This window comes from Danio rerio, chromosome 23 (genome assembly GCF_052040795.2).
Source record: "Danio rerio strain M-AB ecotype USA chromosome 23, GRCz13ab, whole genome shotgun sequence".
NCBI classification, from domain to species: Eukaryota; Metazoa; Chordata; class Actinopteri; order Cypriniformes; family Danionidae; genus Danio; species Danio rerio.
In genome coordinates this window covers 2,831,759-2,856,529 of record NC_141043.1, presented here as the reverse complement: position 1 = coordinate 2,856,529, position 24,771 = coordinate 2,831,759, and the positions used below count along the sequence as shown (strand labels likewise).

At 40.9% G+C, this 24,771-nt stretch overlaps 2 protein-coding genes across 12 annotated transcripts in view; both read right to left on the bottom strand.

Moving 5' to 3' along the window:
• The window catches only part of ggt7 (gamma-glutamyltransferase 7), a 219,444-nt gene that overhangs the window by 20,466 nt on the left and 174,207 nt on the right, over window positions 1–24,771 (bottom strand). The gene's annotated exons all lie outside the window — the stretch shown is intronic.
• Window positions 1–24,771, bottom strand: part of plcg1 (phospholipase C, gamma 1) — an 81,650-nt gene that overhangs the window by 10,542 nt on the left and 46,337 nt on the right. For 7 of the 10 annotated variants that reach the window (XR_015522709.1, XR_015522708.1, XM_087305334.1 and 4 more), the window contains 14 exon segments: window positions 23,656–23,824; window positions 23,348–23,470; window positions 21,289–21,390; window positions 20,434–20,621; window positions 19,046–19,246; window positions 16,899–17,018; window positions 14,157–14,337; window positions 10,050–10,127; window positions 9,822–9,925; window positions 6,287–6,380; window positions 5,993–6,059; window positions 5,292–5,455; window positions 2,023–2,119; window positions 516–740 (listed from right to left, as the gene is read on the bottom strand). Coding sequence is in view for 8 of the 10 variants with exons in the window: in XM_087305334.1 (XP_087161460.1) it covers window positions 516–740; window positions 2,023–2,119; window positions 5,292–5,455; window positions 5,993–6,059; window positions 6,287–6,380; window positions 9,822–9,925; window positions 10,050–10,127; window positions 14,157–14,337; window positions 16,899–17,018; window positions 19,046–19,246; window positions 20,434–20,621; window positions 21,289–21,390; window positions 23,348–23,470; window positions 23,656–23,824 (1,913 nt within the window). In the remaining 2 variants the exon portion in view is untranslated. 10 annotated transcript variants of the gene reach the window in all.

Genomic DNA, 24,771 nt, shown 5'->3' with positions numbered 1-24,771 from the left:
CTGGATTAAGCAGGTGGAACTCCAGGTCAGTTTTGTAAAGCAATCTAGGCTAATTTTATATAGATGGAGCTCTAGGCTAGTTTTTAACAGCAGACGGCGCTCTAGGCTAGTTTTTAACAACAGACGATGCTATAGGCTAGTTTAACAGCAAATGGCGCTCTAGGCTAGTTTAACAGCAAATGGCGCTCTAGGCTAGTTCTTAACAGCAGACAGCGCTCTAGGCTAGTTTTTAACAGCAGACGACGCTCTAGGCTAGTTTTTAACAGCAGATGGTACTCTAGGCTAGTTTTAACAGCAGACGGTGCTCTAGGCTAGCTTTTAACAGCAGACGGCGCTCTAGGCTAGTTTTTAACAGCAGACGGCGCTCTAGGCTAGCGTTTAACAGCAGATGGTGCTCTAGGCTAGTTTTATAACAGCAGACGGCGCTCTAGGCTAGCGTTTAAAGGCAGATGGCAGTCTAGGTTAGTTAACAGTATAGTTTTAACACTTCTCCATGTGACTCCTGGTCTTCTCACCTGCGGTCTGGAAGTTGAGGGCCACCAGCTGACTGCCGCACAGCCACATGGGTAATGGGTCATAGTTGGAGGAGTCGAGGCGCTGGCCGCGCGGGTAGATCCGCGAGAGCTGCAGACGGTTATACTGCAGGAACTTCTTCCCTTTAACGCGGTTCACATACTTCTCTGCTTTAGTCTCGGGAAAGGAGGACATGTCCCGGAAACAGGCGCGCTCCGTCCCAATTTCTGTGGAAGACAGAAGACACAAAATATAAAAGATACATTTTACAAATATTGTTATTATAAATATATCCATCCCTCTATCCCTCTATCCCTCTATCTATCTATCTATCTATCTATCTATCTATCTATCTATCTATCTATCTATCTGTGTGGCTATCTATCTATCTATCTATCTATCTATCTATCTATCTATCTATCTATCTATCTATCTATCTATCTATCTATCTATCTATCCTTCCATTTATCTATCAATCTATCCATCCCTCTATCCACCCATCTATCCATCCATCTCTTTATCCATGCATCCATCTATCTATCCATCCATCCATTCATTTATCTATCAATCTATCCATCCATCTCTCTATCTATCCACCCATCTATGCATCCATCCATCTAACCACCCACCCACCCACACACCCACCCACCCACCCACCCACCCATCCATCCATCCATCATCTATCTATCTATCTATCTATCTATCTATCTATCTATCTATCTATCTATCTATCTATCTATCTATCTATCTATCTATCTATCTATCTATCTATCTATCTATCTATCTATCTATCCATCTCTCTATCTATCCATCTCTCTATCTATCCACCCATCCATATATCTATCCATCCCTTTATCTATCTATCTATCTATCTATCTATCTATCTATCTATCTATCTATCTATCTATCTATCTATCTATCTATCTATCTATCTATCTATCTATCTATCTATCTATCTATCTATCTATCTATCTATCTATCTATCTATCTATCTATCTATCCATCTATCAATTTCTCCATCTATCAATTTCTCCATCCATCCATTTATCTATCAATCCATCTCTCTATCTATCTATCTACCATCTATCCATCCATCTCTTTATACATCCATCCAACTACCAATCAATCTATCCCTCTATCTACCGATCCATCCATTCATCTACAATCTTACACATATACACCCATTTTTTATTTAATTAGTTTAAATTAATATTTATTTTGTTCTATATTGCATTATGCTTGGTTTTCAAAGCTTTGAACTAAGCGATTTTGGTTGTAATTTTGTATTAAGTTGTTAAGTTATTTTAAACCAGTCTTTACAGTTCATAGTTGATTCTTAGATTAGGTTTTAGTTTATACATTTTTAATCAGCAACATCCAAAACAACATGTGTCCTTTTCACACAGGCAAAGCTAACATCTCTTCGCGTTTGACCTGCATAAAAGGCACTGGAGGTTCAGGAGTCATCATCAGTGTGTGTGAACGTGAAGCTGCTGTCTGTTTTCTTACTGTCTTCATCAAAAGGAACCGGCCGGCAGTAGATGACCAGATCCGACAGCTCTAAAGCGATCTTCTTTCTTCTCTCCATCATTTTCCCCTCTTCAAGCTGACAGAAAAACACACAGTCAATAGATATCATCAAACATTTATGCTTATGTTTCCACTGTCATACGCTGTGTGGGTGTATTTTCAGCATTAGCCAGAAATTCATAGTACACTTAAAAATGATAGACTTGACTATAAAGCCTAAAGTCATTAGAATAGTAATGAGAGCTCATATTTTTGTGAATGTCCTACTGTGAATATTAGTGATGCTTCAAAAGGAAAAATTCTGGGCCCAAATGGAAACCAAACATTCTGGGAACAAATGGCCAAAACGGAAAATAATAGACGAATTAACGGTTTGAAAAACATTCAGGATGTGCGCACAGAGAGGTTGCAGAAGAAAAAAACTGCAGCGCTAGCGTTTACAGCAAGGGAATGACATCTGATGCGGTAGAGAGTTTGTATTAGAGATAAGTTATATTGATTACATATTATATATATTATTTACATAATGCTTTCAGTGTATTAGAACAGCTCGTCAACCAGTGATAAGTACAGTTATTCAGCAAAATTAACTTTAAAGTGAGCGGCGTTCGTCTGACAGGTCTATTGGCGATAGCACCTTCCCAATGGATACTGGATGAGATGAAATGGCCGAGCATCCAGCCCCAAATATACAACTATCTCATTAAAACTCCAAGTGATTTTACAAGAGAGAGTTAAAGATCTACAAGTCTTTGGATGCTTACAATGTTGTTCTGTGTGGTCATGTGCAGGAAATAATGCTCCATGATGACCAGATTCAAAACTATGTAGAGCTAAAAACTGAGGATCTGCCTAGCCAAAGACAAGGAAAGAAGACGGATCTGTACAAGGCCTGGATAATCATCAACAAGCAGAACAACTGCATTCTGACAGCACACTGCTCCTGTACGGCAGGGTATGTGAACATACATGTTTACATTTCAGCCTGAGCATTCAGTGTCCGCAGTTTAATTCTCCATATTTAACTGTTTATGCTGAAATCATTGCTGCAAATCAAAAACGAGTAATGTGTATGATTCAGCATAGCGGGTGAAGCATTTTTAATTAGGTCCTCACTCCATTTAGCTCTTATGATGGCCAAAGACGTCTGCAGTTGGCATTAAAAGCAGTGTGGTGTATGGTAAAGCTTAAGTTTTCTATTTTTGGACTTTCGATTTTGGCATCCTACTGCACAACACCACATGCTTGCTATTTTCCCTACAGAAAAATCCAGCTTAAACCAGCCTAGGCTGGTTGGCTGGTTTTAGCTGGTCGACCAGCCTGGTTTTAGAGGGGTTTTAGCCATTTCCAGGCTGGTTTCCAGCCATTTCCAGCCTGGTCTTAGCTGGTCAGGTTGGAAGATGACCAGCTAAAACCAGCTTGTCCAGCCTAACCAGGCTGGGAGTCCAGACAAAACCAGCCATGTCCAGCTTAAACCCCTCCATCCAAAATGTCCAAAACCCCTCTAAAATTAGGCTGGTCAACCAGCTAAAACCAGCCAACCAGCCAAGGCTGGATTAAGCTGGATTTTTCAGCAGGGGTAACCAGTCTCTTCTTTGCAACCGCTATGTACAGTTGAACCTGTGTGACGTCATGTGTGACGTAGGTTGGTGAATTCTCAGTTATTGATAATTATTTATTAATATTATATTTATTATTTGCTCAGTATTGTGATTTTTTTTGGAACCCACAGATTCCAGATGTTCATACAGTTGGCAAATATCGTCCTATAAATAAAGTAAATACAGCTGAAGTCAGAATTATTTGCCCTCCTGTACCTTTGTTTTTCTTTTTCAAATATAGTATGATGTTGAACAGATTCAGGAATTTTTCACAGTATTTCCTAAAATAGTTTTTTCTTCTGGGGTAAGTCTTATTTGTTTTATTTCCGCAAGAATAAAAGCAGTTTTTAATTTTTTTTAAACATTTTAAGGTCAATATTATTAGCCCCTTTAATCTATATATGTGTTAGATTGTCTCAAGAACAAACCCCTGTTATACAATGACTAGCCTCATTATCCTAATTTTACCCCATAGATATATACACTAGATATCGCATAGGGACCCTGAGCATGCGTCAATAGCGCCGCCACATTGGTACAGTGCTCCCAGAACAAATGTCATTCAACTGCACTAGTCAAGGCAGTGTTATTACGTGAAGATGCTGGACTTTAGCGCTGTCTACGGGTGTAGTAACGAGCAAACAAAGAAAACAAAGCACAAAGGCAGAACATTTCATAGGTAATATTAAGTTTTTTTCTGTTTTTGTATGTTCTGAACTTTTGTGCTAATCAGGTCACGTTATTGATGATAACAGTCACTTACTGCATTCACCATACGGCAAAGCAGCTCCAACTCGCACTAAACACTCGGCTTATGCTAGTTTTGTTGAATAAAATCAGCAAACAATGCAAAAGAAATATGACAACGAGATGCTGCGCTGCCAGAAACTTGTGTTATTGTCAGCTAACGTTAGTGAAAGAGTCGTTCGGGGGATTCATTCACAAACGAATCGCTCCCTCCGTCAGTATGAGAAGTGAAAGCAGGAGAGGAGCTGTGTTTCAGGACATGATTAGATCAGATTTAACAGGGAGGGTGAATAGTACATTTCTGTACACACAAACACAAGCTTTTTGTCAGGAATGCCCGTGCGGTCACTGATCCATCAATGTAGAAAAGTGATGTAAAATTATAATTTTCATAATTAGAAAAAAAAATGACATACTAACATACAGGAAAACTCCCGATCACAGATATATGTGTATGTGTGTATATCTCTGGCTTTGGATGGCAACAGTCCTCCACTGTACCTTGGTCCTGCATTCATTTCAAAGGAGCGCTACCCTGTACCAAGATGGCGGCGCTATTGACGCATTCCATCCAATAGACAACAACAGGCCAGGCGACATCTAATGTATATATCTATGATTTTACCCTAATTAACCTAGTTAGGCCTTAAATGTCACTTTAAGCTGAATACTAGTATCTTGAAGAATATCTAGTCTAATATTATTTACTGTCATCATGACAAAGATAAAATAAATCAGCTATTAGAGATGAGTTATTAAAACTATTATGATTAGAAATGTGTTGAGATAATCTTTTCATTTAATAAACATTGAGTAAACAATTCAGCGGGGGGCTAATAATTCTGACTTCAAATCTGTCCGATTGTTAGCATGGTGTGCAGCTCTACTGTCCTGCTGTACCTTGGCTTCAGATGTCATGGTGACCTCTCGGATCTTCACCACCCAGTCCTTCAGCTCCTCCTGAGAGCTGGCTGCGATGTCCAGCACAGGACCGGTGCGAGGAGACGCCACCGGCACCAGAGAGAAGACGAACTGACGACTGCCTTTCCCTTCAGGTCTGACCACTGCAGGACACACACACACACACGCACGCAAACAAACACACGCTCGAATATTAATCAGGGTATCTGGAGGCTTGTACGAGTTATATTGGAGACTTAGGCCTTTTTAAAGTAAACATGAAATCAAAACTAACATGTTGATGCTGTTAGCTTACATTGCTAGTGTGCTGAACAATTCATCTGTGCATGTCATTAAGAAAATAATAGTTTGCCCTTATAATCTTTAATTGAAATCTGGAAATGCACTTCCTGTTTGTTTCCAGCTATATTCTCAGATTAGGTCTCTCTGAGGTATTGGGCGGGGCTAACATACTTAACCACGCCCCTGCAGCTGTCAGTTTAGACATCAAACAGTAATGGTGAGCCGGTGGAGTCTGTTAGGCTGTAACAACTCTCTCCAAACCCTTTGCCAGATCTTTCTGAATGACACGCCCACTTCACTGCAGCCAATCAGCTCGCAGTAGACAAAACAAGCCACGCCCACAGTTTTCTTATTTAACACATGCTCACACACACACACACATGCACGGATATACTCACCGATCTGGCAGGAAGACACGTCCACACTTCCTCTCAGGAGATCTCCCAGAGGACTGTTCTCTGAGGCCTGCAGAGCGCACGTGTGGACACACAGAGAGAGAGAATAAAGGTCACAGCACCGCCGCATACAACACACATTCAACAACACATGATAGGACAGTACAACACAAAACAAACCCAGACACAACAACACAGCACAACATCACACAGAACAACACAACGCAAGACAACACAGCACAACACAAGTCCAGATAACACAACAAATGACAGCATACCACAACACAACACACTCACAGATCTGTCGGGCTCCACCGCCGTCGGGCTGATCTCCTCCACATAATTGGCCGGGAACCACAGTTGCTTCTTTCCACCGCAGTCACCCTTCCACCTGTGCGGAACAAACACACACACACACACACACATACTCTCAGCTCTCTGGTGTGCTTCTGAACTCATTTAAGAGAAACGGCCAATGAGTTCAAAACACACAAAGCACAGAGATGATAATAACACTTTAGGCTAGTAAAGCAGACTTTTGGCTAGTTAGACAGTAATGCTTTCAAAATGTAAACAGTGTGAAATGTAGATAGTGTATGTGTGTGTGTGTGTGTGTGTGTGTGTGTGTGTGTGTGTCTGTGGTTATAAATAGAGGAAAAACAGCAATGTGTTCAACAATACTGGCCCACAGCCAGCATAAAGACCTGTTCATACAAAAACAACAGCAATAACTGTTAGCAAGTTGGCATCTATAAACCAGGAAACAACTGTGTGAGTTTCCTATTTAACAGTGAAGCATCTGATTGGTCAGATGGCTTTAACTTTCCCTGATTGGTCAGATTGCTTTACTCTGCTCTGATTGGTCAGATTGCTTTGCTCTGATTGGTCAGATGGCTCTACCCTTCTTGGATTGGTCAGGATGCTTTGCTCTGATTGGTCAGATGGCTCTACCCTTCTTGGATTGGTCAGGTTGCTTTGCTCTGATTGGTCAGATGGCTCAACCTTTCTCTGATTGGTCAGATTGCTTTACTAGGCTCTGATTGGTCAGATGGCTCTACCCTTCTTGGATTGGTCAGGTTGCTTTGCTCTGATTGGTCAGATGGCTCTACCCTTCTTGAATTGGTCAGGATGCTTTGCTTTGATTGGTCAGATGGCTCTACCCTTCTTGGATTGGTCAGGTTGCTTTGCTCTGATTGGTCAGATGGCTCAACCTTTCTCTGATTGGTCAAATTGCTTTACTAGGCTCTGATTGGTCAGATGGCTTAACCTTTCTCTGATTGGTCAGATTGCTTTACTAGACTCTGATTGGTCAGATGGCTCTAGCTTTCTCTGATTAGTCAGATTGTTGTACTGTGCTTTGATTGGTCTGATAGCTTTACCTTTCTCTGATTGGTAAAATTGCTTTACTGTGATTGGTCAGATTGCTTTACTATGCTCTGATTGGTCAGATGGCTCTACCTTTCTCTGATTGGTCAGATTGCTTTACTATGCTCTGATTGGTCAGATGACTCTACCTTTCTCTGATTGGTCAGATCGCTCTACTCTACAATGATTGGTCAAACTGCTTTACTCCGCTTTGATTGGTCAAATGGCTCAACCTTTCTCTGATTGATCAAAGTGCTTTACTCAGCTCTGATTGGTCAGATGGCTCTATCCTTCTCTGATTGGTCAGATGACTCTACATTTCTGTAATTGAAAAGATGGCTCTACCTTCTGTGATTGCTCAGATGGCTCCAACCTACATTGATTGGTCAGATTTAATCTGCTCTGATTGGTCAGATCGTTTTACAATGCTCTGAATGGTCAGATGGCTCTACCTTTCTCTGATTAGTCAGATCGCTTCACTATGCTCTGATTGGCCAAAAATAATGTCTCCTAAAACATGTATTTCACCACAAATCAATCATGACGGCGTCATTTCATTTTCATTTCAAGCACGATGAGCAGTTACACACAGTTCAGATTCGCTTCTATATTTTTAAAGACAATAACTCCATTCACCTGCATCTCTGACATCAAATATTTGAGATTCACAAAAATCAGCTACAATAAACACAACGTGACATGGTAGATCTAAATGAGCCAAATAAAATGTTTTTAAAGCCGAAAAACAAGTCTTAAGTCTGTTATTTCAGTCTTTAGGATAGACCTTTTCCACCTTAGTAATCTGATTTAAGACAGTGAGAGTTTCAGTTCTGTGTTATTTTGGTATTCGGGCACTTTGTGCAACAGGTCTGCCACTATATTTTAATAAACTGCAACCTGTTTCTGTTTTCAGAAGGAAATTTACAAACTCACACTTACAGCAATGTGATATTGTTGACAACAGATATAAAATCATCCACATCCTCTGCGGCTAGTCAGAATGTGAAAAAAAAACACTATTGATATATGTCCGTTTAACTTGCTCAAGTCTTAAATTTGTCCTCTTTGTCTTTAAAAATACTCAACACTTATTCTTCTCTTAGGACAATTTAGAAAAACTTTTTGAATCCTTTAAACTTTGAATCAGTGAATTGTTAACTGGACACCGGCTCTGACAATCCTTGACTGGACACACTCGCTCTGACTGAATCATTTGAATCAGTGGATTATTAATTGGACACATACTCTGACTGAATCATTTGAATCAGTGGATCATTACCTGGACACTCGCTCTGACCGAATCATTCTAATCAGTGAATCAATCAATCAATCAATCACTGCACGCTCCCTCTGACTGGATCCTTTGAATCAATTAGTCACTGGACACTCCCTCTGACTGGATCATTTGAATCAATTTGTCACTGGACACTCCCTCTGACTGGATCCTTTGAATCAATTAGTCACTGGACACTCCCTCTGACTGGATCATTTGAATCAATTTGTCACTGGACACTCCCTCTGACTGGATCATTTGAATCAATTAGTCACTGGACACTCCCTCTGACTGGATCATTTGAATCAATAAGTCACTGGACACTCCCTCTGACTGGATCATTTGAATCAGTGAATCATGAACTGGGCAATCGCTCTGACCAAATCATTTGAATCAGTCAATCATTAACTGGACACTCACTCTGACTGAATCCTTTGAATCGGTCCAACATTAACTGGACACTCGCTCTGACCAAATCATTTGAATCAGTGAATTATTAACTGGACACTCACTCTGACTGAATCATTTGAATCAGTAAATTATTAAATGGAAACTCTCTCTGACCGAATCATTTGAATCAGTGAATTATTAACTAGACACTCTCTGACCGAATCATTTGAATCTGTGAGTTATTAATGGACAGTCTCTGACCGAATCATTTGAATCAGTGAATTATTAACTGGACACTCACTCTGACTGAATCATTTGAATTAGTAAATTATTAAATGGAAACTCTCTCTGACCGAATCATTTGAATCAGTGAATTATTAACTAGACACTCTCTGACCGAATCATTTGAATCTGTGAGTTATTAATGGACAGTCTCTGACCGAATCATTTGAATCAGTGAATTATTAACTGGACACTGATTGAATATATTGAGTCAATGAATCATTAACTGGACACTCTGACTGAATCTATTGAATCAGTGAATCATTAACCAGACACTCTGACTGAATCTATTGAATAAGTGAATCATTAACTGGACACTCGGACTGAATCTATTGAATCATTCACTGGTCACTCTGACTAAATCTACTGAATCAGTGAAACATTTACTGGACACTCGCTCTGCCGGATTAATTTAAACCAGTGAAGCGTTTAGTGAATAGTGAATGTTTTACTTTGGAAGACGACAAGTAAAAGTTTCTCAGAGTAAAATGGCGTGGTAAAGTGAGTTACTGTGGTACTCACCAGCCTCCCTCCTGTTTGTCCACGTTACTAATGATGGCGTTCTTGATGAAAGAGAGCTCATCATCCCGCTGGGCTTTGTATTCATACATGGCTTTAACTGTGCACTACACACACACACACACACACACACACACACACACACACACACAGAATGAGAACACACACATGCACACACACTGTACATAGTCTAAAAAAAACTGTTGTCGTGTGAATGGAGAGCAGATTTACCTTAAACGTGGGCATCTGATTGGCTTCCACATAGAATCCCGGGTTTCGTCCCTCATACAGAGACCCATAATCAGGCTCCTGCACACAAACATTCAGACAAACACCTTCATTAGAGACCAAACTATTAAGTAGGGCTTCAGGATGCTGGAAAAATACACCATATTGGTTGAGTATTGCGATATTTCTTACCATATATAACAGTTTCCTCTGTAAATGTGTTTTTATTAGCAGTGTTTATTCTTAGGTTTGTTTTACTGAGATTAAAATAAACAGATACAATATAATTTTCAGATCTAATTCATTCTAATTTAGATTAGAAAAACTGTCAAACATTTAGGGCCCTGCCATACACTACTACAAATAGGTGTGTTTGGCGTGATTTTTCGCTATTTTCAGACCAGCGCAACTGTAATTTTCCCGTTTTGCACTACAATACAAATCTATTAGCGCCACTTTGTGGACTCATGGCTGTGCTGGTCTATAAAGGAGGTGTGTTAAGGCGCATTGCTATTTTGAGGAACTGAAATAGACTGCCATTGACCAACTAAAACTGCTGTAAAGTCCAGCGCTGAGCGCGTTAGTTATGCACCTATGCAGGTCCAAACGTTTACACATCGATTAATACACACAGGATTTAAAGCAAAACACAAATATATTTACATATAAAAACAATTATAGAATTAAAATGTTACAAACATTAATATTTTTTATATAAATATAAACACCACTGCCTCCATGCCTTCTTCATCTTGGGGGGCTTTTTCAGTTTATTCATGATAATCTGCATTATTATAATGTTGTTATTATTATTATTATTATTTATTATCTGCATATTTATTTTGCTTAAATTAAAACAAGTTTAGATTTGTCCACCTGTGGGGTTTTGGAGACATCTGCATCAGCATATGGGGAATAAGAACAGGACTCGTGTTTAAAAATAACTCAGTTGTTTGATCAAGTTTTAATATTATTGTTAATTAATTTGTTTGCTGGAAATCAGAACTGACTTTAGAAATAATTTTGAAGCAAATCTTTGCACTTAACAAATTGAATTAAATATGTGAGCTAATGCATGTCTTCAGTGGAGTGAGTACAACACTGTTTCCTTACTTCACCAAAGTAAAGGAGTAAAGAGTACAAATAAAGTAAGGAAAAAGTAAAGAGGCTGAATGGAGGAGGCTCATTCTTTATCCTCGTGCTGCAGATGCTCTGTTGAATGGTTTTCTTGCTAGTGAAGCGTTCAGTTTTTCCACTTAAAAAGTCCACCATGTAAATGGCAAATGCGCCATACAACTGACTGGTAAAGGGAATGCGAGATGAGACTCTGATTGGTTTAAAGCACGTTATACTTAAAACACACCCAGAACTGATTAAGAGAATAAGAGAATAAGCACAGCCCTGTTAGACCATGCGCCGGGGCACAGAGAGTATTTTTCCATCCTTAAAATAGCAAAAGTGGATTCGGACACAACCTTAATGCTCTCGCAATCATACACTTTAGACTTTGCATCTAGATCGTTAGCCTTTGAAACACTATGCATGAGTGAAAACCTCAGCAGATGTTCTGACTCAGATTGTTGTTTCGACTCCTGCCATTAGTGTTTATTTTCAGTTCTGGGTTTAGCTTTGAGTTGCTCCAGCCAATAGCAGAACAGCAACCACTGGAGAGGTGGAGCTAAATATAGTAAGGCCCCATCTGATTGGTCAAATTTAAATAAAAAAAAGATGCATAAAATAAATATAATTTATTCCGTGTCTGTGATAAGTATACTGCAGTATACTATTAATCGCAAGGCTAAAAACGGAAATTAACGTAAACTAAATGAACTAGTATGAATAAAATAACATGTAAAGTTGAAGTCAGAATTATTAGCTAATTTTTATTAGTTTATTTTGTTCCCCAACTTCTATTTACCGGAGAGCAGATTTCTTCAACACATTTATAAACATAATAGTTTTATTAACTCATTTCTAATAACCGATTTATTTTATCATTGCCATGATAACAGTAAATACTATTTTACAAGACACTTCTATACAGCTTAAAGTGACATTTAAAGGCTTAACTAGGTTTATTAAGCTAGTAAGGGTAATTAGGCAAGTCAATAAATAACAATATTTATTTTGGATAGTCTAAAGAACTAATCACTGCTTAAGGGGGCTAATAATATTGACCTTAAAATGGTTTAAAAAGATTAAACACTGATTTTATTTTAGCCGAAATAAAACAAATAAGACTTTCTCTAGAAGAAAAAACATGATAGGAAATACTGTGATCATTTGACCTCAACTGTACTAAAAAAAAAAAAAAAATCAGCCAATCCGCTGATCATCCACCGATCATCAACCAATGGCTGCTGCTGATTTCAGGCAGATCATGAGATTTCAGTGGTCAGTGTTCATCACAGCAGGCCTACGGTTCCTCTCTACACACTAATAATAGAGTTAAGGCTGGAGCTCATTCTGAGGAACTGCTGAATATCTGCCACGACAGTCAGATGAAGGAAGTCGACTAAAGTCAGCTCATGGAAACACCTATTCAAACAGCCCACACATGCACGCACACACACACACACACACACACACACACACACACACACACACACACACACACACACACACACGTCAACGTTTCAGTCCGCACGCCGTCAAACTGCCTACAGTATCCTGATCATATACACGAGCGCTTCATCAGAGCTTTTAAATGTCCCATGAAATAAAAATAAAGTGTTTTAGATGTCAGCATCAGTATTGTTCATTTGCATGATAGCTATAAGCTAGTGCGCACCAAAACAGTGACAAAACATTATATTTAGAATATAGAAAACCGATATAAACATATAAGGCTTGTAGTTTGTCACTTCCGCCTAAATCATACCTGCCAACATTAGTCTCCGATAGAGGGTGAGGTGTCTGAATAACACAGCTACTTAAGTTACTGTACTAATCACCGGGTTTCGGGCAGCCGCTGCGATCGGATCCTAAACCAAAGTCAGCAATCCGGGGCTGTTAACCGGGATATAAATTAGTAAATTACCCATGGCAACTTTAATGTAATATAGTTTGTTATATTTATCTTTGACCCACAACTCTCAAAGATATTTGGATTTTGGCCATTCATACTAAACAGTTTGGGTACCCATGCTCTAGAGCAGAGGTGTCCTGACTCGGTTCTGGAGGGCCGGTGTCCTGTAGTTTAGCTCCAACGTCCTTCAACACAACCCCCTGGAAGTTTCTAGTATACCTAGAAAGAGCTTGATTAGCTGGTTCAGATGTGTTTAATTGGGGTTGGAAGTAAAATATGCAGGACACCGGATCCCCCAGGACCGAGTTTGGGCACATCAGTTGTCCCCGAGTTGGGGACATCAGACTAGAGGTCTGCATGTGTCCTGTGACAGCGTGATGCTATGTTTAGCTTGTTTGTTGCTGTGTGTGTGTGTGGGTGCAAATGAGAGGTGTGTGTGTGTGCGCAAATGAGAGAAAGAGCTTTGTCTGTGTGTGTGTGTGTGTGTGTGTGTTTGTGTGTGTGTGTTTATACAGACAGCTTGTTATAGGCTGGCTGGACTCTGTACAGCTGGGTGGTTTTCGGTTTTGTTCTACGTGCCGGGTAGAAAATGGGGCAGGTCAAGCAGCGGGACAACAAATGCTGAACATGAGCGGGAGCAGTCGGGTACGGGCTAAAACCTGGCGGAAGCCGGATTCAAAATTTTGTCCAGATCTCTACATCAGAGACTTATTGTACATCTTGTATAATAGGTGCTCTTTAAATGTTAGGGCTCGCTCACACTATATACAGTTGCCTTAAACCGGACCCGTCTTTAATCTACAACAGTTTGCGTTAATTTCACAGTAAGAATGATTAAGTCAAGTCTCGTCTTCAGGTTTGGGCTCAGGCAGGCTTTGCACTCAAACTACAAGCGTACCGTGCCAAAGCCCAAGTGAAGCGCACTCTGGCACACCTCTTCTAGCCGGGCCAGGGCCAGCCAACGGAACCGTCCCTGAGCCCAATTTATCACACTTACACTTCTCAAACAATCCGGGAAACGAGCCTGGGCACGTTAGAGTGAGCTGTTTGATTAAGCACAGATAATGTACAGCAGGACTCACAGCAGTGCCGATCTTCTCCAGTGTTTCCTCGTTGATGGGGTAGCGCAGCTTCATCTTGCGGTACAGTGGATGTTTCTCATAGTAACTGATTAAATCGACTAAACTGTCGAACTCCGAGGTTCCCAAAACCACCGTCTGTCCCTCCTGCTGGACGCGACAGTGCTTGATCTTCCCTTCAGCCCTGGCAGAGCAAAGCAGAAGAGATGAGCAAAGCTACAACAAAGGCGCAAACATAATAAAATATAACAATACAATGTCAAATCTATAAAATCTAAAACAGGTAATCGGGGGCTCGTCCGGGATCGTTTGCAAATATTTTTTAGTTGGTTGTTGCATTTCCCTGCTGAAAAATCCAGCTTAAACCAGCCTAGGCTGGTTGGCTGGTTTCAGCCGGTTGACCAGGCTTGTTTTAGAGGGGTTTTGGCCATTTCCAGGCTGGTTTCCAGCCATTTCCAGCCTGGTCTTAGCTGGTCAGGCTGGAAAATGACCAGCCAAATCCAGCTAAAACCAGCTTGACCAGCCTGGTTTAAGCTGGATATAGCTGGTTTTGGCTGGACTCCCAGCTTGGCTAGGCTGGTCAAGCTGGTTTTAGCTGGTCATCTCCCAGCCTGACCAGCTAAAACCAGGCTGGAAATGGCTGGAAACCAGCCTGGAAGTGGCCAAAACCCCTCTAAAACCAGCCTGGTCAACCAGCTAAAACCAGCCAACCAGCCTAGGCTGGTTTAAGCTGGATTTTTCAGCAGGGTTAATTCAGATATTTTTTGGCTTTAAATATTTTAAAAATGTAATATTTTAATATTTCTTAAAATGTTATTGTACTGTATGTTTTTCCATGTTTACATCCTAAGATGTGACCTAGATTTAAGCACAAAACTGGAATATCGCATAAAACATTTGCAAATAAAGCAGCGTTTCCATCCAATGAGTAAAAGAGAACAACATCATCACTTCCTGATAAAATGTCGGCGAATGGCAACAAGAAAAACGATATTTAGTAGACGCCAAAGTGGGCCTATAAAGAATAAATGAGCAGTGTTAGTTGTGATACCATCACAACAAGTAGTGACACTATTAGCTAAGCTACATTTTTCAGTAGTGTGGCGGCAGCGTCGCTACTTTCTAAATATAATAGCTGTTCAGTAGCGACGTTGTTTAAAGTAAGTAGTGCAGTAGCGTCCACACAAGCTACATTTAGGAATTATTTCTGTTATATTTAATATATTGTAGTGTACAACACTATAGGGAAGTAATTACATTAATTTGATATATGAGCATTATCACACGAGTAGCAGTGCGATATGGCTGTATATCGGCACTGGTGGGAGGCGTGTGTTGGCACGAGGCCACAGACCGAGTGCCTTAGTGCCCCCACCAGTGCCGATATACAACCATATCGCACTGCTACGAGTGTGATATTGCGTTTATACAACAGTTTGACGACATAATTGTGTATATAAAAAAATCAAACATGGAGAGTCTCAAAAAACATTTTGTATGAGGAACTACTTTCTTCCAGATTCAAATCATAAGCTGACAGTTAAACAGCTGAGCGTGCATCTTTTAAACTTTAGATCTGTCGTGTCTGCTCTTTGCTGGCTGTATGTGGGCGGAGTAATACACAAAGGGTAAAGAGGCTGTACGGGTGCTGATATTACTTAAATATATCACGGTTATCAGATTCGAGAACCAGACAGAACTGTTGTGTGTGTGTATATATATATATATATATTTTTTTTTTACTTTAAAAGCTAAAGTATGCCATTGTAATTGCTATTAGTTCACGATACTTACTAATAAAACTATATAGCTTGTAAATACTATTACACTATATACACATTACAATACACTTTCCTATATATTTCCCTTTACGATATATTACTATAATATTTTAAATGCGCAACACAGTAGTTCTTGAATTTTTGTTTTTGTTGTCTAGTAAACTTTGTTTCTGTTTGGAAAAGCATATTAACTGCAGTAAATAACTGAATTTAACAATTTTGCCGCATTTACTGATCACTAAGACAGAACTGACTTGGATTGAAGTTGCTTATGGAAAACAAAAATAGTTTGGATGTAGCTAAGCTAATTTTGGCATGTAGCTTTTAGCTTAGCATTCTACATTTCACAGGGCAGGTAGCTTTTAGTGTAGTTAAGCTTAATTTTAAGTAGATTAACTAGTAGCTTATCTCACTACATTTTCCAAGTAGCTTGCCCAACACTGTAAATGAGTTGTGCCTCAGAGGATGAAACGCAATGAAAGCAATGCTGTGGCTTTTGTCAGTGTGAGATGCTCTTTGGGAGCGCAGACACTCAAGACAGTTCTGGAGGTAATAATCATATGATAATAATACTGAACCACTGTGATGACAGACTTTTAGCTGAGGGATTTCAGAAAGACCAAAACAACATTTCAGATCTTTGACAATGTGCTCGCTCTGCTGGCTTGTCCATTAATGCCACATGTTTATCATCACATGATCTATTAAAACAGAATCACATGACTTTTTGCAATGAACATGCTGGAATTTATTCAGTAAATGTGTTTCTGTTGTAAATTATACACATTTACTCTTAATTTGATATTAGGTTTATCCTGCTCAGTTGTGCGCATATCATTTTAATGTGCATTTTCAACATTTTTGCACATCTTAGCGTTTCCATGTAGCTTGATTTTATTGATATATTCCAAAATGCACTTAAAATGGCTCAAAGCTAATGCCAAAGCAGCAGTTTGGAGTTTACCGGAAGGAAATGGCGAAAGAGTTGAATTCAGTTCTCTTCCTAACAAGGAAAGCACCGTCACGTGGGACCCTCATCAACATGTTTTCAGCCTGACTGCGGGACAGACACGCGTGGTACCACCTGCAACCAAAATAACAAACACACACACACACACACACACACACACACACACACACACAAACAACAAAACATGCTGAAATTAGACTGGAAAAAAATTTAAGCACAGGAAACTGCACACACACCCCCACAAGATCCACACTGCCAGACAAGAGTGTGTGGTCAGAACAACCTTTAAAGAAATGAATGCTGTTTTTAATTCAACACAGAAGCACAAGTGTTAGTAATGTTTAATAAGACTGATATTTAAAACACAGTCGACTGTCCTCAATATATACAGTTGAAGTCAGAATTATTCGCCTCCCTGTTTATTTTTTCTCTTAGCTTATGTTTAACGGAGAGCAGATTTGTTCAACACATTTCTAAACATAATAGTTTTAATAACTGATTTATTTTATCTTTGCCATGCTTAAAAGCTTAAAGTGACATTTACAGGCTTCATTAGGTTAATTAGGCAGGTTAGGGTAATTAGGTAATTATTGTATGATGATGGTTTGTTCTGTAGAAAAAAAAATAGCTTAAAGGGGCTAATAATACTGACCTTAAAATTGCGTTTAAAAAATTAAAAACTGCATTTTTTCTAGCCGAAATAAAACAAATCAGACTTTCTCCAGAAGAAAAAATATTATCAGACATACTGTGAACATTTCCTTACTCTGTTTAACATCATTTGAGAAACATTTAAAAAAGAAAAAAAATTCTGTATTTGCTTCCTCTCAGCAAGAATATTAGTAGCTTTAAAGTTATATTGTATTATTGCTATGCAGATGGTTTGCTATTATACTTTTCTTTAAGCGCTAACAGACCAGACAATCTGTCTCTCTCGCAGGATTGTTTAGGCTTCATAACCAAATGATGGCAGACAATTTTCTACAACTGAACCCTGATGAAGCCGAGATGTTGATTTTTGCTCCAGATAGCATAACCCCAATGACCTCGGCATAGTAAGCTACGGCGACATAGCGCATATGAGATAAATGACGTCAGTATTTAATAGCCGGTTATGACTATTACTGAACCGATAGCGAATTGTCCACGTCTGCATCGCGGTGCATCGAAGAAACGATTAATTTTGTCACCCCTAAAAATTAAACAATTTTCTCGCCCTGGTGTGGTTTCAAACCTGTTTGAGTCTTTTTTTCTGTTACTGAACACTAAAGAAGATATTTTAAAGAATGCGAAGGCTGTCATAATTTCCTTATTTCTTCACAAATATCTTCTTTTGTGTTCAACAGAAGAAAATAGATTCAAGCCAGGTGAACTGTCCCTTTACATAACATTTAACCAAATATCAGTATTTAGACGAAAAAGGCGCATCCAAATAAGGACAGAAAAATTTTTAACAGGTAAAAACATCCTAAACATTCAACTGAATATTTTATTAAACTGATTTGATACTTGGCTGTGGCTCTAAACCAGCACTCAAATTGCCTCAAGGCTGATTTATACTTCAGAGTCAAGCATGTATGCTAGAACGCTGCCTACGTGTGGACGCATAGCCCTCGCAGATGTGCACCTCTCAAAAAATGCAACTACACATTGCAAGAATGCATAGCGCAAGCTCTGTGATTGGTCGGCTTGGTATCGCTGACGAGTGTGGGCGAGACCGAGAGCCTTGGGAGTCCGATGGAGCGAGTTTTTATAAGTGTGGAGTCCCGTGAAGGAGCTCCAGATGGAGACTGTTGTTTTGTGTTTACATCATGGTTAAAGTTGTTGCATGTCCGCCGGTTCCTGCCTCAAAATGAGCGAGTTTGAGCCACTTGTACATTAAGCGTTCAGAAAAAACAGAACACCAGCGAAGAAACTCGACACAGAGGAACATAAACACCTCACTGCCAACTAGCGTTTCGGAAGCGTTACTGCAGAGCAACATAAACAGTGCGCAGAAGTATAAATGCACAGCTACCCGTATTGCATGCGCCGTGAGTCACGCCGATCACTTGATGCAGAAGTATAAACCAGGCTTTAAGAGTATAAAAAGCGTGTAAGAGTTTAGATCGGTCAGCTGTTTGAGTGGACGTGAGACTCACTCTTTGCTCTCGTGAGCGTTGGTTTGCGGCACCGGCTCGGTCAGCTTCATCTCGAACTCGTTGCAGCGCAGAGGAACCTGCTGGTAATGAGTGATGAGCGCAAACAGAGTGTCGAACACCAGGTTATCCGTCAGGTAGAACTTGGGACTTCCTGCTTCCTGTCGAGAGTGAATCCTGCAGTGCTGAACACGACCAGAGCGCCTGAGGAGATCAAACACACGTAAAGGATGGAGTAGAGGTGTAGTTAGGAGATGCAGAGGGTGTGTAGTAAAGGGTGGAGTAGAGGTGTAGTTACCAGAAGGAGAGGGTGTAGTAGAGGGTAGAGTGGAGGTGTAGTTACCAGAAGAAAATGTAGTAAAGGGTGTAGTGGATGTGTCGTTACCAGAAGGAGAGGGTGTAGTAGAGGGTAGAGAAGAGGTGTAGTTACCAGAAGAAGATGTAGTAAAGGGTGTAGTGGATGTGTCGTTACCAGAAGGAGAGGGAATAGTAGAATAGTAGAGGTGTAGTAGGGGTGTAGTAGAGGTGTCGTTACCAGGAGAGGGTGTAGTAGAGGTGTAGTAGAGGTGTTGTTACAAGAAGGAGAGGGTGTAGTAGAGGTGAAGTTACCAGAATACCAAAAAGATAGGGTGTATTAAAGGGTGTAGTAGAGTTATAGTTACCAGACCCAGAGGGTGTGTAGTAAAGGCCGGAGTAGAGGTGTAGTTACCAGAAGGAGAGGGTGTAGTAGAGGATAGAGTAGAGGTGTAGTTACCAGAAGAAAATGTAGTAAAGGTGTAGTAAAGGGTGTAGTGGATGTGTCGTTACCAGAAGGAGAGGGTGTAGTAGAGGATAGAGTGGAGGTGTAGTTACCAGAAGAAGATGTAGTAAAGGTGTAGTAAAGGGTGTAGTGGATGTGTCGTTACCAGAAGGATAGGGTGTAGTAGAGGTGTCGTTACAAGAAGGAGAGGGAATAGTAGAGGTGTAGTAAGGGTGTAGTAGAGGTGTCGTTACCAGGAGAGGGTGTAGTAGAGGTGTAGTAGAGGTGTTGTTACAAGAAGGAGAGGGTGTAGTAGAGGTGAAGTTACCAGAATACCAAAAAGATAGGGTGTATTAAAGGGTGTAGTAGAGTTATAGTTACCAGACCCAGAGGGTGTGTAGTAAAGGCCGGAGTAGAGGTGTAGTTAACAGAAGGAGAGGGTGTAGTAGAGGGTAGAGTAGAGGTGTAGTTACCAGAAGAAAATGTAGTAGAGTTGTAGTAAAGAGTGTAGTAGAAGTGTCGTTACCAGGAGAGGGTGTAGTAGAGGTGTCATTACCATAAAGAGAGGGAGTAGTAGAGCCGTAGTAAGGGTGTAGTAGAGGTGTCGTTACTAGAAGGAGAGGGTTTACTAGAGGAGTAGTAGTGTAGTTACCAGAAGGAGAGGGTGTAGTCTCCTACAAAGGTCTCGCTCTCCCGCACTAGGAAGGATCCGTCTGGAGCTCCAGTCTCCACGCAGTACTCAGACAGCAAGCGCTCTGCGATCTGACGGCCGTCACGACCTGCACCCAGTTTACCATGAAACCACTTCTCCGTCACATGCTGGTCCATACCGTTGCAGATCTGAGGAGCAGAGGGACAGACAGCCATGATCATTAAACCAGATCAAGATCACATGATGCGTTACGGTAGATCGTCTGCTACTCTGATGACCAACTCGAGTATAACAGAGGAAGATTTAGTTCACTTGAACATCAGACTGTGGCTCCACTTTTAGACAAACCCTCGCAAACTTTCCTTGCCGTGTTCCCTCGAGGCAATCCTCACTGTCCTATTTAAGTGCATCCCACTTCATCGAGGGAACCAGGGAAGCTAACATGGACATATCCTTGATCCTTTGATTTTGACAGAGGGAGTGAGTCTGATTCATATGTCCACTCCAGCACCTATATGTCCCAAGTGCTCAAGGGTTTAGGGCAGGGGTGTCCACACTCAGTCCTGGAGGGCCAGTGTCCTGGAGAGTTTAGCTCCAACTGTAATCAAACAACCTGAAGCAGCTAATCAAGCTCTTACTACTTACAAGAAACTTCGGAGAACGTGTGTTGAAGCAAGTTGGAGCTAAACTCAGCAGGACACCGGCCCTCCAGGACCGAGTTTGGACACCCCTGGTTTAGGGTATTCGATTTAAACAGATTCAGATGCTTCTCCAGTAGTGGACACTTGTGTAACGTAATTCGAGAGAAGTTGGCGAGTGAAGGGCATAAAAAAAAAAATACTGCATTTTCCTCACCTCTCTGTGCTCCTCCTCATCCTCGTTCCCTTGATTACTGGACGTCTCTTCAGAGTAATAGATCTTATTGCTGGTCAGAACAAAGAAGTGTGGATACCACTCCTGTGAGAAGACCAAACACAGCAGCAGTGAGCACTAACTAGGTGTCTGAAGACAAACAGGAAGTGCATTTACAGATTTCAATTAAAGATTACAAGGGTAAACATTTGTTTTGTTAATTACGTGCATGGACTCAGAACTAGCAATGTGTGCTAACAAAATCGACAGGGTTAGATTTGATTTCATGTGTACTTTAAAGGAATTAGTTTTGTGGGGGAACCAAACAAGATCACTCTGAGAACATAAACGTATTTCATGGCTATTCTGACATTTTAAAGAGCCCCTATTATGGGTTTTTGAAAATGACCTTCTATTTAGTGTAACACAGCTCTAAGTGAAGTGAAATATCCAGCTAAGGCTTAAATCTGAAAGTGCACAGTGTTCAAAATTATTGATTCATCTATAAAAGAGTCGACTCCTAGTAATAGAATGAATTGCCTTGATAACAAGTCTAACTGTTTTGGCGTGACGTTGATAAAAAACGTAAGCCCCGCCCATTGTTGCACACGCAAACTTGGAAAAATCAAAACCTACGGCCCCGCCCACAAACACTGCAGCAAATCTCATTTCAATAAAGTCATGAAGGCGCTGTGCTCAGCTGGATATTATTGGAAGTGTGAAAGTTAGTGCTACTTTTTCTACCCAAAGATGAAGCTGTGAAGAGTCAGGGGTTGAGGTTTATTTTTGCAAAAATACCTCAGCATTGTAGCCCCAGCCTTGTGTTGTGTTTCTGTCATTTTTCTGACGAGTGCTTCTGGAATCTACACGATTACAACGAGGGATTCGTCGGCTGTTTGTTAAAGGAAGGATCAGAAAAGACTATTGATGTGTGGGACTTTGTCAGAGCTCGACAGGATCTTTATCAGCACATGAATCAGTGGATCATGGATCAGTTTTTTCCTCCACTTCACAAGTGTAAGTAAGTGTGATTAAAAAAGTTCCCTCCTTGTTTTCTCATGCTTGAAAATAATGTATTTATTTGTGTTTTGTTACTTGTAACCGCTTGTACTGTCTCTCATTAACTCTTGATATTCTCATATCACGTCAAAAACCACGTTTAAAACTTGACACATGCCGCTTTGTTTACGGATTTAAATGCGTTTGAGAGCACGCGTTCCACTGCCGTTTGTCATTGCTATGGCCACCGTCAGCCGTCCCTACACACATGCGGTGATCAAGCTTCAAAATAGTTCAGCTTCTGCCTCTGTGTGGATTAATACAGAATGTGCGTCATGGTTAAGAATAGAGCAGTACGCTGGTGTTTAACTGCACTGCTTTAATGCACTCCTGCATTGGGCTCACATGAAGCCTGTTTCGGGCAGCTGCTGCAATTGGATCCTATACCAATGTTGGCGACCTGGTGGTTTCAGACCGTACCAAAATGCAGGGGGTGGGGGGGTATGGAGTGGTTAAATTTACGGGAGTTTTCCGAGATAAATAACAAAACGGGAGGGTGGCGGGAGATGGGTCTGAAATACGGGAGACTCCTGGGAAAAACAGGAGTGTTGGCAGGTATGCTCACACATACACACTGACTACTTCAATTTTGTTGATAAGGACAGTATATTTCGCTCTGTCTCCTGCTGAACACAGTCGACCAATCACAACAGGTTGTCACCAGTCCAATAAGCGCAGATTAGCTTCGCGCTAAGGAGGGGAACAAATGAGTCGCTGAATGATCATATGGGAGTCACTGGGATAATTATGTAAAAAATAAATGCATATAAGACAATGAACGTGTTTTTTTCACCTTGAACGCATATCAGCATGTTGTTGGAGACCCTTAAAACCAAAATATGACCATTTTTAAAGTATAATAGGGGCTTTTAAATGCCATAAAATATCCTACCTCAAATGCTACTGGAATGTTTTTGTGATAACAAAGAAAAACATATTCAAAACACGTTTCTTTTAACATTTCCATGTGGTTCTGTTGTAAAGTAGATGAAGACTGGCTCACGTGGTTGATGGGGTCCTCCAGGTACAGGATGCCGTTCTTGATGGAGTTGCTGATGTCGTTCTCTGAGTAGGGTGTTGAAGACGACACCTCCTCGTACGCACTGCCCTCCGCTAACTTCTTGTGCTGAACACATCAATGCAACAATGAAGGAGCTTTAAACGCAATTTTAACGCATCATTAAAATCCAAAGTTGTGCTTGCTAACATTAACATGAACGAACACTAACTTCAATAACATTAACCAAGCTCCACAAATGAGTGTTTAGCAGTATCTCTTCATTAGCCGTTAGCACAGAGCGTCCTCCTGACCTTGATGAGGATCTTCCTCTTGAGCTGGTGTGGCGAGGGCAGGCCGTCTGCTGAAATGTCCACCGCTTTGGTCAGCAGCATCTCCCCAAACACCTTCTTGAAGAAAGTGGCCATGTTTCTCTGCTGGACGATGCTGCAGTGGTCCTCGATGGAGAGGATGATGGGATAGCTAAACGCAGACACACATGGGATGGCACAGAAACATTGCATTAAAAACGCATAAGTTTAGCTACGGTTATGCTATCCATCCACACTACGCCAGAGTTTTCGAAAAGGGGGTGTTTTGGAAACGCTGGAGAGGCTGTTTTCATTCTGAAACGCTGCTGCTCTGTCTCAGTGTGGATGGGGGAAAACGGAGACATCTGAAAAAGGAGGTGGGGCTGCTGAGATTCGCTACCTGATTGGGGCTTTTGTGTCATTGCGTATCCTCCCCTTATTCGTCAAGTTCCTATCACATGACTATAACACATGGCTTTAACGCTACCGGAAGACAGCAGACCAGCCTTCACTGTAAACAACAACATGAACAAAGAAATGGGAGCGTTGTTTGCACTATTGTCTGTTTTAGGCGCCATTACGCAGTTATTCATTTTTTACGTTTAGTAACAACTCGACCTCGTCGTCTGTCCACAAAAACACCTCTCTTGCTTTCTTTGCCATCGCGTTTAATGTTCAACCGGCGTTTGTTCACTAACAATAACCAAGTGCCGAGTGAGACACATGCTTCCTTATACTAGAACGCGCATGCCCAGAGTGCGCCAATGGTCACGTGATATACGTTTTTGGTGCCGTAGTGTGGACAGAGATTTGTTCAGACATGCTAGGTGAAAACGCTAGTGTGGACGCAGATTGTTTTTGATCTAAAACGCCGTTTTCAAACTAAAACACACTAGTGTAAACAGGGCCTTAGGCTGTACTCACACTAGGTACAGTTGCCTCGAACCAGGCCAAAGCACGCTTGTCCCCCCTCCCGTCTCCCCCGACGGCCCGCACTCACACCACAAACGGGCTTCGGCTTAGGAATGAGGAGGTCTGCTGAAGGCGCGCAGCTGTCGTGCTGTGAGGAGTTTGCGTCTTTAATAATCTACGGCAGTTTGCGTTCACTGAACAGTAAGA